This window comes from Lutra lutra, chromosome 6, assembly GCF_902655055.1.
Source record: "Lutra lutra chromosome 6, mLutLut1.2, whole genome shotgun sequence".
Taxonomy (NCBI): Eukaryota; Metazoa; Chordata; class Mammalia; order Carnivora; family Mustelidae; genus Lutra; species Lutra lutra.
Genome location: NC_062283.1, coordinates 60,523,265 through 60,541,487, shown reverse-complemented (window position 1 = coordinate 60,541,487; position 18,223 = coordinate 60,523,265). Strand labels below are relative to the sequence as shown.

General features: G+C 32.5%; 2 protein-coding genes across 2 annotated transcripts in view; one reads left to right on the top strand and one right to left on the bottom strand.

Moving 5' to 3' along the window:
* The window catches only part of SUPT3H (SPT3 homolog, SAGA and STAGA complex component), a 566,769-nt gene that overhangs the window by 500,092 nt on the left and 48,454 nt on the right, over positions 1-18,223 (bottom strand). The window lies entirely within an intron of this gene.
* Positions 14,851-18,223, top strand: part of LOC125102234 (runt-related transcription factor 2-like) — a 46,457-nt gene continuing 43,084 nt past the window's right edge. The window contains exons 1-2 of the mRNA XM_047733199.1: positions 14,851-15,015; positions 15,216-15,339. Coding sequence (XP_047589155.1) covers positions 14,878-15,015; positions 15,216-15,339 — 262 coding nt within the window. The 5' untranslated portion in view covers positions 14,851-14,877. The remainder of the gene's footprint in view (positions 15,016-15,215; positions 15,340-18,223) is intronic.

The window sequence follows — 18,223 nt, the reverse complement described above, 5'->3', positions numbered from 1 at the left end:
ACTCCCCTAGAGAAAGGAAAACACTCAACATCAGCATCCACTAGAGATTTTGGAATGGGAGAAGGGAAATATTCAACTCCAGCCTCATCTAGCCTTACATATGGGGGAAAAAATACTCAACCCCTATTCCTCTAGCCTTCCGATTTAACCCAGTGTGATGTGAGGAGAGAGGGGATGAGAATAAGAGAAGCACTTACGAAAGTCACAAGCTCACTAAAAGACTAAAAACTAAGCACAGGATTATACTACACTTCCCCTCTGCCACCCCTTCTACCACATCAATCAACTTCTTCCACAATAAGAGTAGAGCTGTAAGACCCAAAACTCTCAGACTCTACTTAAGAAGGAGTCTTGAGGGGCGCCTGGGTGGCTCAGTGGGTTAAGCCGCTGCCTTCGGCTCAGGTCATGATCTCAGAGTCCTGGGATCGAGCCCCGCATCGGGCTCTCTGCTCAGCAGGGAGCCTGCTTCCTCCTCTCTCTCTGCCTGCCTCTCTGCCTGCTTGTGATCTCTCTGTCAAATAAATAAATAAAATCTTTAAAAAAAAAAAAAAGAAGGAGTCTTGAGGGAACCCCAACAACCACAGGAAAAAGAAAAACAGGGACACTTGAGAAAACTTTTGTCTTTGACACTATGGCCACATCAACAACAAACAGAGCCTAACTCCTAGCCAGATAAACAAAGAAACTTCACACTGAAGGCCTACCTACCCATTTCTTTTATCAGATATATCACATCTGACTTTCAACAAGAAAATTACAAGACATTCTAATTAGGCAACACACCAATCTGAAGAGTTAAAGCAAGAATCAGACATAGACTCAGATATGGTGGAAATTTAAAAATCATAATGAAATTTACATTAACAACGACTAGTATGCTAAAGGCTATAATGGAACAAATGGACATCAAGTGAGAACATGGGTAATGTAAGCAAAGAGAAGAAAACACTAAATAAATAAATAAATAATTTTAAAAGAAAGGCTAAAACCATAAAATCAAACCACTGTAAAAATAAAATGAATGGGCTCACCAGTAGATTAAACATGGTAGAGGAAACAATCACAAAGCTTGAAGATATGTCAAAAAACTTAAAAAATTTAAAGGTGAAAAGGTAAAAGAATAAAAAAGACAGAAAAGAATATTCAAGAACTGTGGGAAAACTGCCCATAAAGTAACATACATGTAATGGTACTACCAAAAGGAGAGGAAAAGTAAAGAAACAGTTGAAGTAAAAATGGCTGGGAGTTTTCCAACATTAAGGAGGACAAACACCAAACCACAAATCATCGAAGTTCAGAGAACACCAAGCAGGATAAATACTGAAATACTGACACTGAGGCATATCATATTCACACTGTAGAAAATAAAATAGAAACTCTTGAAAGAAGCCAGAAAAATAAACACACACGCACACACACGCACAAAAACACAAAAATCTTATCTATAGGTCAAAGTAGGAATCACACTGGACTTCTCTTCAGAAACTAAGCAAGCAAGAAGAGATGAATGAAATATTTAAAGTGTTGAAAGAAAAAAAAAAAAAAAACTTAGAATTCTGTGTCCAGCAAAATTATTTTTTCAAAGTGGCAAACTAAAAACTCTCTCTCTCTCTCTCTCTCACACACACACACACACACACACTTGAGGGAATTCATTACCAGTAAACCTGCCTTGAAAAAATGTTAAAAGAAATTCTTCAAAGAAAATGAAAATGATATGTCAGAAACACAGATCTATATAAAGAAACAGTATCAGGCAAGGAATAAATAATTATTAATTATTTACTGATCTAAAAAGTAACAGCTTGGTCAAAATAACAACAACAATATACTCAATGATTATAGCTTATAGATAAGTGAAGTGAATGACAACAAAGCTTTATAGAGGAGGGAATAATCTTTCATAAGGTACTTGCACTACGTGTAAAGCCACATATAGTTATTTCAAACTGGAGTTGGATTAGTTTTAAGTGTATATTAGAGCAACCACTAAAAAAAGCTTTTACAAAAAGTAAAGAAAAGTTTAAATGAAAATTTAAATTAAAGTTTAAATGTTAAAGGAGAAAAGAAAATGTAATCATATAAAATGCTCAATTAACACTAGGAAAAAAATTTAAAAGTGGGAAAGCTACAAGGGCAATATTAGACAACAGCTACAAATAGGGCAGATCTTAATCCAACTATGTCAATAAACACAAGGGCCAAAGACAAAGTCTTAAAAGAAGTTTAAAAATATTTCAGACTAAATGAAAAGGAAAATAAAACCCATCAAAATTTGTGGATGCATAAAAAGAAGTGTTTAGAGGGACTGATCACATTGTGTGCATATATCAGAAATGAAGAAAAATCTAAAATCAATAATCTATGCTTCCACTTTAGCAAAATAGATAAAGGACAACTTAAACTCAAAATTGGAAGAAGAAATAATAAAATTTCAAACCAAAATTAAAGCAATTGAAAATGAGAAATCAATAAAACTGATGAAACTAGAAGCTGGATTTTTGAAAAAAAAATAGTAAATTTATAAACCTCTAGCCAGATTAAGAACCAAAGAAGATATAAATTACATGGGAAATGAAAGAGGGAATATCACTACTTATCCCATAGACATTTAAAGGATAACAAGGGAACACTAAAAACAACTCCATGCCCAAAATTTGAAAACGCAGACAAAACAGACCAATTCCTTGAAAGACATAGCTACCAAAACTTAAAGAGAAGCAGATAACCTGATTAAGTCTATATATTTTTTCAGAATTGAATAAGTAATAACCTTCCAAAACAGAAAGCACAGGCCAGGACAGCTTCACTGGCAAACAATTCTCTACAATTCTCTACAGTCTCATCCAGAGAGAACACTTCTTATGCATTCTCTGAGGCTAGCCTCACCCTTACACCAAAAGCAGACAACAACATTACAAGTAAGGAAAAATACAAAATAGTATCTTACATGAACAGGGATGCAAAAAAAAAAAAAAAAAAAAAAAGTCCTCCAAAAAATATTAGCAAGTCCAATCCAATAATGTATAAAAAATAATTATATGCTATGATGAAATAGGATTTTTTTTCTAGGCATGAAAGGCTCATTCAACATTTGAAACTCAACTGATATAATCCATCACATTAACAGGCTAATGAAGAAAGAGCATATGTTCCTTTCAATAGATAAGGAAAAAGCATCTGACAAAATTCAACACCATTCACGATAAGGAACATTGGCAAAAAACGTACAGCTAATGTCATACCTAAAGGTGACAAACTAGATGCTTTCCTAGTAAGATGAGTAACAAGGCAAGAATATCTCTTTCACCATTCTTATTCAACATCATACTAGAAGTTCTGGCTGATACAATAAGCCAAGGAAAGAAAATAAAGGGAATGAAGATTGGAAAGAAATAAAACTGTCTCCTCACACATTACATGAACATCTATGCAGAAAATCATAAAAAAAACAACAAAACACTCCCAGAAACAATAGGTAATTAATAGCAAGGCTTTAGAATACAAGATCAATATATGAAAACCAATTACTTTCCTAAATACCAGCAATCAATAACTGAAATTTGAAACTAAAAAAAAATTATACTGGCCTAAAAAATGAATATTTAGTTATTAATCTAACAAAAATACATAGAAGATTCAAGGAGGTAAACTAGAAAACTGATGTGTGTGATCAATTTAAACCTAGATCTAGTTAAATGTTTTCCGTGACCAGAAGAAAACATCGTTAAGATGTCAGTTTTCTGCAACTGGATCTACAGATTCAAAGCAATCCCTATGAAAATCCCAACAAGTTACTTTATGGAGAACCAATATTCTATCACTGTAACATAATAAAGCTATATTATTCAAGCCAGTGTGGTTTTGGCAAAAGAGCGGATATCTAAGTCAATGGAACAGAACAGAGAGTCGAGAAAAAGATCCACATAAATACAGTCAACTGATCTTTGTCAAAAGCTTGAACAACTGCTGGAATGACTGACCAGTCAATGTAAGAAAAATTAACAACTCAAGTGTCCATCAACCAATATCTGTATAAACAAAATGTGGCATATACAAAGAACTCTTAAAGAACTGAATATAAAATAATAAATTAAAAATAGAAAAAATACTTAACAGATACCTCCCAAAGAAGATATATACAAGCAAATAAGCATATGAAAAGACGTTGAATATCATTTGTCATTGAGGAACTGCAAAATTAAACAACGAGGTGGTACCATTATACATCTATTAGAATGGCTAAACTCAAAACACAACAGCCAACGCTGACAACAATGTGGAACAGGAGCTCTCACTCATTACAAGTAGAACTGCAAAATGAAACAGCCACTTTGGACAATTTGACAATTTCTTACAAGGTTAAACCTTTGGTTTGGTTAGGTCTTACCAAACAATTTAGCAATCACATTCCTAAGTATTTACCCAAAAGAGCTGAAAACTTTTATCTACACATAAACCTGTACTCTTTATTCATAATTGACAGAAACTAGAAGCAAACAAGATGTCCTTCTATAGTTGAACGGATAAACTGTGGTACATTCATACAATGAAGTATTATTCAGCAGTAAAAAGAAATCAGCGATGAAACCACAAAAAAGACATGGCATCTTAAATTCATATTGCTAAGTGAAACAATCCTGTCTGAAGACTGTATTCTGTATGATTCCAACTATATAATATTTTTTTAAGATTTTATTTATTTATTTGACAGACAGAGATCACAAGTAGGCAGGGAGGCAGACAGAGAGAGAGAGAGGGAAGCAGGCTCCCCACTAAGCAGAGAGCCCGATGTGGGGCTCAACCCCAGAACCCCGGGACCATGACCTGAGCCGAAGGCAAAGGCTTTTAACTCACTGAGCCACCCAGGCGCCCCCCAACTATATAATATTTTGAAAAAGACTACACACACTATAGAGACAGTAAAAAGGCCAGTATCTAAAATGGATAAGATGCTAAATTTTATGTTATGTGTATTTAATCAAAATTTTATGGAGATTTTTTAGGAAAAACTATTCTGTTGGATACTATAATATATATATAATGTAATATACACAAAATTACGCATTTAATAAAACCTATAGAACTGCACAACATAAAGAATAACCCCTAATGTAAACTACTGAATTAACAAAAATGTATCAGTATCAGTTCATTAACTGTAACAAACACAGAATACCAATGTAAGATGTTGATAGTAAGGGAAATGGAGCTTGGGGAAGGAAAGGGGGTATATATGGAAACTCTGTGCTTACTACTCAATTTTTCTGTGAAATTGAAACTGCTTTAAAAAAAAAGCTATTAATTTTTTTAAAAGTTTTTTGACACTTTTCAGTATTAAACTTGATAAAGATTTCATGCAATAAATGACTACAAAGAAATGCTGCCACATGTATCAGTAATACTGAATAATCCATAAGTTATTTCAGAAACATGCAATCTTTAGGATACTTAATTTGAAAAAAAAAAAGATAGCTAAAAAACAAAAAAAAGTCCTTGATATTTAAAATAGCGCAAAAGAAATAGCAAAATATAATAAGTAATTCTTCATTTAACCACTACTCCTTAGGCCAGGTTTTATTCTTCAAAGGTTAATTTTCCTAATAAATGCATATTATGATTTTAAATGACAAAACTATTTTTTATTAACTTTAGATGAAAATCTTCCCTATGTAAATTTTAAATATTTATCTTTTTAAATAAAGTATACTTAATAAAATGTTCCTCCTGTCTATTAGTTTATGAAATTGCTGTAAAAACAGTATTACCTTTTAAAATCCATTAAGGTAAACTTCATTAAAAAAATAATAATAATAAATAAATAAAATATATTAAGGTAGATAGGACAGTATGAACTCACATTAATGACCCTGGATGATGCTTTTTGAGTCTCTAAATATCGAATTTTTATGCTCATTGCCAGATAGGCTATTCTTATTACTTATAATGATTTGTGTGTCTTTTTTATAATTAAGTATTGGAGAAAGGGGAAAAGTGTAAAAGCAGTCATGTTAAAACTTTATCAAAAATGAGGGCAAAGAGGCAGAATCCCTGTTTATTAACTAGAATAGCATAGATTCAGAGCTTCTTTTAAGGAAGAAAGATGGGTGGAAGGTTGCTCCTTTGTGATGAAATTATATGAGGTCTATGTAATAATAATTTTTCAACTGTCTAATCCTTAGCTATGTGTGTAATAACTGGAATTGCTTAAAATGCTAATGTATAAAATAAGGTATTCAACAACTGAATTGCAAACTTTTGCTTAAATCTATCTCATTTCTTTTTTTTTATTTTTTTAAAGATTTTTATTTATTTATTTGACAGACAGAAATCACAAGTAGGCAGAGAGGCAGGCAGAGAGAGAGGAAGGAAAGCAGGCTCCCCACTGAGCAGAGAGCCCGATGTGGGACTCAATCCCAGGACACTGAGATCATGACCTGAGCCAAAGGCAGAGGCTTTAACCCACTGAGCCACCCAGGCGCCCCCAAAGCTATCTCATTTCTATACAGCTCATTATTTAAAACTTAAAATATTAATATACTACAGGTCTCAAATTCAGATCAGAACACGGATACTTTTGCTCCTTATCAGTTTTTTAAAAAGGTACTTTTCCTGTTCAGTTGTCGTAATCAGCAGGAGCGGCCAATAAATAATACTCAGTCTACCTAATGTACATGAATCTTCAGAAAACTAATTTACTTTGGATATTATGTCCAATGATGGGTGCAATGAATGTTCTGGAGATTAATGCCAAAAATAATTAAGTCCTTTTCTACTCAGATTTAAATTCAAATATAAATGGAAAACAGGGAAAATAGCACATCACAATCACTAATAAAATTACTTCACATTTTTCTTATTAATAATGAACTGGATAAATTAAAATTAAGATTTATGATAATTTGGAAATAGTCTACAATCAACATTTATTTGGATTCCAACCTTATCCCTAAAAAGATCTCAGGGTGCCTTATAAAACTATTTCCAATACATAATGATTACATGACCAAGATGAAAATGCAATGCTCAATTCAACACAGTTCCTAAGACCCATACCTGTGATCTTAACATAATAAACTAAAAACAGAACACAAAAACAAATTTTTATAAACAGTTTAAGAAGGAATTCCATTATAACATGTAAATTAAAAGTCTGATCATTATTTCAAACTTTTCTTGCCTGTTTTGCAAGAGGCTCTCCACTGGCCACAGATGCATGTCTACAAAGCATAGGCGGCAGGAGTGAGCAAATCTGGCACACCAGTGCCTGCTTATATACAAAGCTGTACTAGAGCACAGCCATGCCCATTCATTCACTTACTGTCTAATTTACTTATCTGCTTTCACACTACAATGCAGAGTTGAGTAGTAGACAAAAACCCTATGGCCTACAAAGCCAAAAATATATTCTCTCTGGCCCTCTACAGAAAAAACATACAGGCGCCTGACAGGGTATTAACTAGTATGACACAGACTCCAGATAAGTAATTTGCATATAGAGATAACAGGCTTCTGCTCATTAAAATACTTCTTGACAGAGTATAATTTAATAGCATAAACAAGTTAATAAGTCAGTACTTTCAAAATACCATTTCCAATTTATATTTTCCATGTATAAACTTGTGAAAATTAGTTTTTTTACTGTGAATAGCATTTAAATGTAAAAAATAAAACTATAAACTAAAATCTTAAAATTGCTATGTATAGCCCAGGCTATTCATACTGACTCATTTTTTAAAAGGGACTATACAAATAAATAAAATTTCCCCAGCTATTTGATTCCAACTTGAAATCAAGTCCCTATACAACTTTTCCACAAAATGCTTCACCTTTCAGAACTATTTAAGGTGAAAGATAGTAAAACGAATGCCAGTATACCCTTTGCCTGGATTCACCAATTGTTAACATTTTGCCACATGTGGTTTGTGTATTTATTCGTGTTTGACATGAAAATAACTCATTATGCACCTCTATTAAGAATAAGGGTATTTTCCTATATACACGCAATAGCATTATCACACTTTAAATAAATATTCCATAGTATCATCAATATCCAGGCCATACTGAAGTTTCCACAAATATCCTACAAATGATTTATAAAGCTCTTTTTTAAACCCAGCATCCAATCAGGATCCACACACATAACCAATTGCTGAGAGGAAAGGGCCAAAGTTTTCTTTAAACAATCTTTTTGTGTATACTATGTTCTCTCTTCGTTCTATAAACTTGTTCTCTGGAAAAGCTGTAGGAACAATTTCCCCAGTACTTTCCTGGCAGAACCATTCAGCAGTGAAAGGGTATCGTGATAATAGTGGGAGGAAATTAAATTTCCAGTTATCTTGGTAGATGCTATTTTCCCTATGAAAATATCTAGAATGAAACAGTAATCTTACCTTATAGTTGGTTACAATTTTTGAATATACCTAACCAACATTCAGTGATCATCAAGTCAAAAATCTTATGACCAATTACCTGCTAGGACTCAAGAATTTTTAATATTGTCTCTAATAATAAGAATTATGAGTAATTATCCAAATCGCCATTTTATAAAAAGAAATAACATTTTATAAAAGTCTAAAAGAGTGCTTTAACTGGTCACTTTGTTGCCAGTTTCAGAAGACTAAACATACTCTTTTGTAAATGTATAGTCAATTTTATATAGTTTACTAAAATGAATAAAGTTTTAATCATTCCATAAAACTAGATAGCTTACATATTATGCCTATGCATTTAGAAGCTGACTTTTGGCAATTTTTTCAATGCTTTCAAGCTTTTACTAAAGTGTAAAACATTTGAACAATGCCTTATTATATCAATATTATAAAATATGTACTTCTGAACAACAAGAACCACAAATTTTTTCTTACTACTAACGTAATTAAGGTATATGAATAATTTAAGATTTTTCCATAATTTATTTAATCTTAAAGTTCAAACTAGAGCAATTTTTGATTACCAAACTTTCTGAGAAATTGAGATTTCCAATGGGAATACTGTCAAATTTATAAAAAACAAAACAAAAAAAAATCAGTATTCTAAGTGATCCATTTTCAATATATTTTCTACACTGTTAATTATGGCTGAATGCAGGAGTATTTTCCAGTGTAAATTACACACAAAGCTTAACAAAGATAGATCTAAATCTACAATCGCCTTTACTGAAACCAATGAAAAATCTATACACAGCAATGAAATTGGCATGCAAATAAAAGAACTGTCAAGACAAGTATCCCTAAAAATAAGCCTACAATAACTATTTTAAAGACTGTGTGTGGTCTCACCCATATATTTTGGCAAGATGCACTTTCTCCAACCGCAGCTAGATTCATCCAAAAGCAGTGGCACTGGAGAGCCTCTGTCTCACCTGTCAAAGTTGAAGAACGTTGTTCCAAAGACCACCATGCGTCCATGGAGAAAAGCCACAGTACTACAGCTGTTATTGATAAGCCCTCTCTAAAGGAGAAAATACTAAACAATTAAGCAAATCATCCTTAACAGAGATGCAGAAAAACAATTTATTAATGTTCAAATGATGAGAAGACAAATACCATGCCCAGTATGAAACAGAGACAATTTCATACACTGGAATACTAAGAGGGGATCTTTCATAAGTAACATTAGCTTGATAGTCTATTATCTCTCTCTGATAAAATTTCTATACATTATCAATTCAAAACCCTATTATGTTCCCATATTTAAATCTTACAAAACCTCCCTTATAAAACCTCCAAATTCATCTAAATTTCTAAGGTCCTAAATCCATCAAAATTGCTAAAGTCTGATAGCTAAGAGCAGAGATGATTAAGATTTATAAACAGAAACCCTAAGTATATTGAAACCTGATTTTTTAAGAAGATATCCTAATATCTTTATCAACCACATTATAAAAGCAGTTTACATTTTTGCTTTAAACTAACCTCTCTATGGGAAAGCATATGGACTGATCAGGTAAGCTATAGGTAGGTTAATAAAAAGAAACAACAAGAAAAACAATTACTTTGAAAAGAAATATGCCTCAGTGGACAACTGAAGTCCCAACCTGGCAATAAAAAAACAACTTAAAACAAAATGTAAAAAAATACACCTGGTTAGATAAAAAGTTTAAATAATCATGACAAATATATCTCATAATTAACTTATTTTTCCTACTAGATAATGTCCTTTTAACCCTTTTTAATACGGCAATAACTCAATTGAAAAAGAAAGCAGGTGTCGTTTTGTGCCTTTTTCAAGAAAGTTAATACCCAAAGGTTCTCATTATAAGACAGTTTCACCTACAACCAAGTCTCACTGCACAAAGGCCAAGTTACCACAGGGCTCCAATGTATTATATGATGTCCCACGGTTTCACTTACTATATTCTCCAAGTACAAAGGTTCCAAAGAGATTAGTTTCACTTTTCCCTAGATATATTTAGTGCATTAACTAGTACAGTTGGGATATTATTTTTCTTTGGTTTTGTCAGTAGCATGTTTGATATAAATTTTATTAAGTGGTAGTATATGTAACATTGCATTGTGGGTAGTAGTTTCCTGCTTTAGCCTAGCCACATCCTCAGCTGTCATATGAGCATATTTCCCATATTTTCTGCGGGTTCTCGCCTTTTTTTTCTTCTTAGAAAAATGACAGCATTAGAGAAGACAAACTGATCTAATAATTATAAGAAATATGAATTATTTATACAACTATATTAAATGTAGTATGGACCACTCTATACTTCAAAGAACAAAGGGGGGATAAGGAATACTCATCATTAAAGTGTTAAACTCATGTGAAACAATGAGTCACAAGTAAATTAACACAGAGGAAGGAATTAAAAACTGTTAAAAGAAAGAAAACCTCGAATCAAATGCCAATACCACCCAACAAATGAGGTGTACTATATCGGTATAGAACAATGATTTGCCTTGAATGCTAGAGGCTTCAAAGTCACCAGGTCTTCATTAGTTTAATGTCAGTATCCCCTACTAGAACCTTAAGAATCTACTTTGAGACTTTGTAGAAATATCAAAACAGAGAAAGAGAAAGCAAAAAAAAAAAAAAAAAAAAAAGAAAGAAAGAAAAGAAAAGAAAGAGAAAGAAAGAAAGAAAAGCCTGGAGGAGAAAGGGAGGAAAGAAGAGAGAAATGAGGGGAGAGAGAAAGTTAAGTATTTTCTGTTTTGGGATCCAATTTCCACATAATTTCCCTTTAGACAGATAGTTGCTAATACTAACCAAATGAAGTTGTTCAAACCATTATGGACATGGTATTGCTTTGGGTTTTTACATAATTTAATAAAGACAAACTGAGGAGGGGGGAAAAAAAAAACAACAGAAAAAAATACTCTCATTACAAAAAGTACCACAAAATAACACCCTGTACAAACACACAAAACCATACACATGCATGAAGTTGTATACACGAACATATACTTCCATTAAAATGAGGAAGTGAAATTAATCTCTCATAATCATAATTTAAAGCATTAGTAAAATTATACATACCTTACTAATATAAAAATTTTTCAAACTATCAACATAAGGCCCAATAAATGTTATGTAAAGTTAAACAGCTATACATCAGATCCAAAAATAACTGTCAGAAAAAAATGATCACAAACCAACTTGAAACAAGAGATTAAGAAAGTTCCTTATAAAACCACACAATCAGTGAGAACATTTTAAGCCAAATCAGGATTTCTATAATTTACAAAATTCCTACACCAAACCATTTGCTTCTATTGTTTTCAATTAAAAGAAAAATAGAGGAGTAGTAAATAGAAGTTTAAAACAATCTCCCCCCAAAAAACCACACACACACACACACACACACACACATAGAAATGAGCACAAGAGTGATATTAATAAAACTACTCTATTAAAATAGGATAGTTCAGAAAATAAAAAAAAAATTCAAAAGTATCAATGAAGATATATGTAGCATTTAAAACACTTTTACAGCATATAATATAAAAAGTTCAACTTATGTTGACAAATTTATTAAATACAAGGTAATAGGGAAGCAAGATAATTGCTTTACTTTCTGAAACTGAGATTTCAAGTTCAAAGCTGTATTTCATTTCCATGGCATTAACATATGTAATTTATACAACCGACCTAAACTTGTTACTTACTTCAACACAGCAAATACTAACATAACCCCAAAAAGGATGGAATTTTGAAGATCTACAGTTTCCATTTCTAATTTTAAGCATAGTATAAATCCATAATCAAGAGCTTTACTTGCAGTACCCTATGAGTCAGTCTCTTCATCACATGTAGTATTATTTCTAATGAAACAAACTGTCAGTTATCAAATGTGCACCAGTTACCGCTGTTGTTTAAAATGTTTACCACAAAGTAATATTTGTTCTAATGAGGATATATTTTAAATTTAGGGAAAAAAGCATGTGGATAATAAGTATACCAACTTTAAAGCACATGACTTCTCTTTCTCCTGCCAGAATTTGATGGACCTCATGGGAAAAGAAAGGGCATAATCAACAATATCTATTAAACTCTTATGCAATAAGAGCATCCAGAACCAAAAAATTACATACAGGACAGTTACCTGCAAAAAGAGAACAAGCAGTTAAAAGACACACAGATGTTAAAAACTGTTCAAATACATATAAGTCAATTTGGAGGGCCAAAGTTCGCTTAATAAAAAAAATAATAATAATAAGGGGCAAATACTTAGCAAAAAGTTGGGGTTATAAGATGTCAAAGAAGCCTTCTGCAAAAACTAAAAGTTCATTCTAAAAGAGGAAAAGCATTTACTTACCACACACACTATAACAGCTACCTAAATTTTTTTCAATTACCTGATTCTGCTATTGTATGTGCATATGGCACTATGTTTGGAAATTCCACAAATTATACAGACAAATCCCTCCTTTAACATTCTCTGGAAATTAATTCAAAATATAGATCACACTGGGACACCTTACTTATGAAAGAGAATAACTGAGTAGCTTACACATTAAATGAAAGTTTTTACTTTCCAATGTAAAACCTGTTTATACACACCATGAGGCATAATAAATCTGTTTTAAAATACACTAAAATGTATTTCTCGTTTTCTATCACTAAGAGTTTATTATGAAAAAGTTCTGGGCATTTGAACAATAAAGGACTGAAGTCATCTCTTGTCTTCCCAGTATATTCTGGGCACAAGAATTTTTTGTAAAGAAAGTTATGAATGTGTTTGTACATTTATCTTTATCTAGTAAAAACCAAAAACAGATAATGAACTCTGCTAAGAAGATCAGAAGCGGGAATATTTTGGCTGTAACACCATCCTTAGTGTTTTCCAGCCCCAAACCCGTTATACACCCCAAATAATGTTTTGTAATTCTCTGTCTCCGCCCACCCTCCCAGTCATTTACTTCACGCCACTCCTAGTTACTATCACACTAGGAAGAAGTCTAACATGCAAATTCAGAGTGGCGTGGATAAATGGAAAAAAAAAAAAAGAAGTCTAGAAAATTGGTCTGTTCGGCTTTATAATTTTTGTTGAAAAATACCCCATCACTCTCAACTGATGAAAACAGGAAGCTCTATTCATAAATATGAAATTCTCTGCCTATGATATATAATCATCCTAATAAGAAAATGAGTTCTATACATACATGTCCAAAGGGGCAAAAAAGGAGATAGTTTCCCAAAGATGTTTCCAATTTTCTTCTGAATCAGAATTAGCAAATCGAGACGACTAACATACTCTGTCTGTGTGCATTATTCCTTACTACACACAGCATTTTGTAATTTATTTCAAAGCTTCCATTATAAACAAAAAATACAGCTTCTGTTAACCCACTCCATTCTGAGCTTATAAAGCCAATAACATTGAACAATATAAGTTACAACATAAGAATTTTACTTTATAGATGTGTAAGATTTGCTATCAAAGGCTCTGTTAAAGTTAATATCCAAATAAAGTATTTAAAGAATTATATAAAATGAATACATTCCCTTGAAAAATAAAAATTACAAGCATTAAAAAAAAAAACTAAGATTCGTCCAATAAATTATGTCACAGTTCTTGCCATTCACTTTTATAAGATCCTCAAACTGGTCATGAGGTAAACATATACATAATACAAAAGCTACTAATTATATTTAATCTTCATTGTAAGAGCTGGCATCTAATATTGATCATACATTAACTAGACAGACATGATTTAGTATTTGTAAAGGAATCTCCAGACTAACACTTTCATGACAGCCAATTACAGTCGAGCCCAGCAAGCAGTTTGCAACCAGACCTTAAGGAAGGTAAACTTTTTTACAATGAGTTACAGATTCACAAGTTTAAGGAGACAAGAAAAAGAAAAACAGAAGGACTCCAATCACCCAGCAAATATGAAGCAGACCCCAGAATGTGATATAATCCAAAGATGTAAATTATTGTAAATCATCACTGTTGTTCAGAATTTCACACAGCCTCTTGAGCCAATTTTGTTCTTTTCCACAGACACAATAATGAACCAAATAAAAGGAGGAGGAAAAAAAAAGAAAAAAAAATGTGGGGGTCGGGGAATAGAAAGGAAAACCTTAACTGCAGAGTTCTGCTGTACAAATGCGTAACCTTACAGGAGTTTGGGTTCCTTCAGCATTTGTATTCTATCCAAATCCTCATGAGTCACAAAAATTAAAAAGCTATATCCTTCTGGATGCCAGGAAGGGCCTTACCACAAGCCTTTTGTCAGAGAGAGAGAAAGAGAGAGAGACAGTGAAAGAGAGAGAGCAAGAGCAAGGGGGGAAAAGCCACAGTGGTAGGCAGTCCCACTTTACTTTGAGTACTGTGAGGTCACAAACCACATGATTCTGTCTCTCCAGTAATAGTGCTTGCAAAAAAAAGGAGTTTTAAAGCTTTTGCTTTTTTGGATTGTGTGAATGCTTCATTCGCCTCACAAACAACCACAGAACCACAAGTGCGGTGCAAACTTTCTCCAGGAGGACAGCAAGAAGTCTCTGGTTTTTAAATGGTTAATCTCCGCAGGTCACTACCAGCCACCGAGACCAACAGAGTCAGTGAGTGCTCTCTAACCACAGTCTATGCAGTAATAGTAGGTCCTTCAAATATTTGCTCATTTTCTTTTTGTTTTGTTTCCTTGCTTTTCACATGTTACCAGCTACATAATTTCTTGACAGAAAAAAATAAATATAAAGTCTATGTACTCCAGGCATACTGTAAAACTAAAACAAGGTTTGGGTATGGTTTGTATTTTCAGTTTAAGGCTGCAAGCAGAATTTACAACAGAGTGTACAAGTTCTATCTGAAAAAAAAAGGAGGGACTATGGCATCAAACAGCCTCTTCAGCACAGTGACACCATGTCAGCAAAACTTCTTTTGGGGTAAGTGTTATCATATTTTAAAATCCTATCAGAGATGAACCTGTTAAACAAAAAGGTATGTTTCTTGGATAAATTGCTAGCTTTTCCGGGTAATGTTGTAGTATACTAAATATTATGATGATAATGCTATTTTGTTGCACTGAAAAATGAAAAATGAAAATGCTGTACTTATTTGCATTTGGCATCTGTAATTTATCTGCTTCTCGGAGTAATGACTTGAAATAGAAAAAAATGACATTATGTTACAGTAGTCAAAATGTTTTCTAGAGCTGTAGAAATGAGGTAGTTAAAAACAGTAAAAGAAAGTTTTAATATTCTCATTAACCCTCACTGCAATAAAATGAGACACTAAATTAATCAAAGTATTATGAAGTATTCACCCTGGCAGCTCCCAATATTTGAGCAAACTTCAAAAAGGAAGCAATTTTACAAAATAACAGACCACAGAATTATCTCGACATTATGCTCTACCATTATGCTCTAGTGCAGAAATAAACCTGAAGTACAGTTAACATTTTACCCAGCTCAACTAAAAGAAATCTATTTGTAATTTTAAACTGCATCATAAGATAGATGCACAAGCTTGTTTCTAAACAACTTTATACAATTGAAGCATATATTCATATATAAACTTATAAACATGTGATAGCCATTTTTAAAAGATCTTTATAGTTATCCAGGACATCCAGGATATTAAAAAGTCCACAGAAGTCTTTGAAAACCTACACGCAATTATATTTTTCTATGTGATTTTAATTTTACATGTATACACTATTATCCACATGGAAAACTTGTTATAAACACACGGCAAACACTGAAATGTCTAGGATTCTTTTAATCATATTCTCGGACCTACCAAAATGAATAGCGTTTAGTCTCATGAAAAATAAAACTCTGTAAGGATACCCTGCATGATTTTAAAAAGCCATACCTATTAAATCATGCTGAACTTTGAAAGAAAACAGGCATAATATAGTCCCTTAATATTCAATTTCAAATTAGTGTTGATATACAAAAGTAAACTACTTCAATATTCATCAGCTGACACAGTATTATAGTAAAATATCTAAACACTTACAAGATTTTCTTTATGAGGTCCAACATGTTCCAACTACAAGGCAAGTTTATAAAATTTTCCTTTATCCTTTAAAATAAATCCTTTTGCTCTGTATACCTGTATTAACTTTGCTTTATAACTTACAACTAACGATTGGAGTTTCCTTTACTCCTCCTACTTCACACATTTTAACTGGCTACCAGAGGATCAGTCTTAGTTTAGGTCAAAGAGAAATAATTAAACCTGAAGGAGAAAAAAGGTTTCTCTTAAAAAGGTGAGGAAATGCAGTTTGTATTTTACCAAAAAAATATAAAACTGCTGTAGTGACTCCCTCAGTAGTTGGACATGGTCCCCCCCCGCCCAGTTACAACACATACAATAATCACTGATTATTTTTTTGAAATGTAATGATAGGTAATAAACATTACTCTAAAAATTTCTGACTTAAGGGGCAAAACATACAAACAACTAGGCTGCACTACAGCCCCTACTATAATTACAGCTTATACATGGTAACTTTTGCAGTTCCTACGTAAGAGATAAGGAAAAAAAATGGTTAAAACTATTGTTATATGAAGGAATAACTTGAAACAGGCATCTCAAGCAATTAACTTATTCTTTCACAATCTTACTGTTTGAAAAGCAATTCATTTTTCTAACCAGATGGGGAATCATACAAGTTTCAAAGACTACTTCAGCATTAGAAGCAAAGACATTAACACTCTCACAAATAATATGTTAAAATGCTCTTTATCCTGTCTTATGAAGGGTCTTATATTTCCTTTGACAACCTTAATAACTATTTCTACAATAAAATTTCTAAAACCAGACCAAGTTTCTAAACAAGGCAGAAGAGTAAGCGAAATAGATAAAGATCATCTATCACATGTCATATATTTTTAGACATTGTAACTAATTCTTCCACTTCTAAAAAGTGGGATTTAGTGTCTCCCACCCCCAAATAGTACTTTAGCACCTGGAGGACAATTTAAGATGAACCCACTACACCAAACTAATTATAGGTGTGTAGTGAACATTATGTATAGGTTGTCATCACACTGCAAACATTTCCTCAGCCCATAATCTATCTGAAGTCTAAAACTTCACTTCAGGCCTTAAATTCTCATAAATGATTATCAAAACAACCTAATGAAAAATCAAAGGTATGTGCTCTAACATTGTAAAATAAGTTTTTTGAAGTTTAAGCTTTCCCTAGGTGAAGGACAAAATTGGCTCACCTCAGTATGAGTGAAAAGTGTGTGTGTGAGAGAGGGAGAGAGAGAAAGAGACAGAGACAGGAAGATCTTTCAGTGTCTGTCCTCTCAGCACACCATTTATCTGGAATTGAACAAGAATTTTCAATCTGCATTATTCAAAATCTACCCATTAGTTATGATAAAGTTTATTAAAAATGACAGATCTGACTCATGGAGTTTCTTACAATTAAGAAGTTAATTATGACAATATATCAGCTGATTAAATTTCTAAATAAAGCCTTTGTAACTGACCATAGTAACTGAACATGATGTGTAAACATTAACTTCCAAAATAATAGCTGTGGTCCATATCAATAACTTCATAGTTTCAAGATCTAATAATGAAGTGTTAGAACCTGCTTCTAACAGCTAACTTCCAAAAGCCAGGGAGACAATTTAAAAAGTCAAGATCATACACAGAAGACCACTCCAACATATATTAAAAGTTAAAAATGTCAATGCAATTCCCAAAAGACTCATAATACAAATTATTTTGAATTATAATAAATAATCCCAATTTTACATGAATAGCTGTTAAAGATCTCACTTTTAAAATTTTAAAAACATTTTA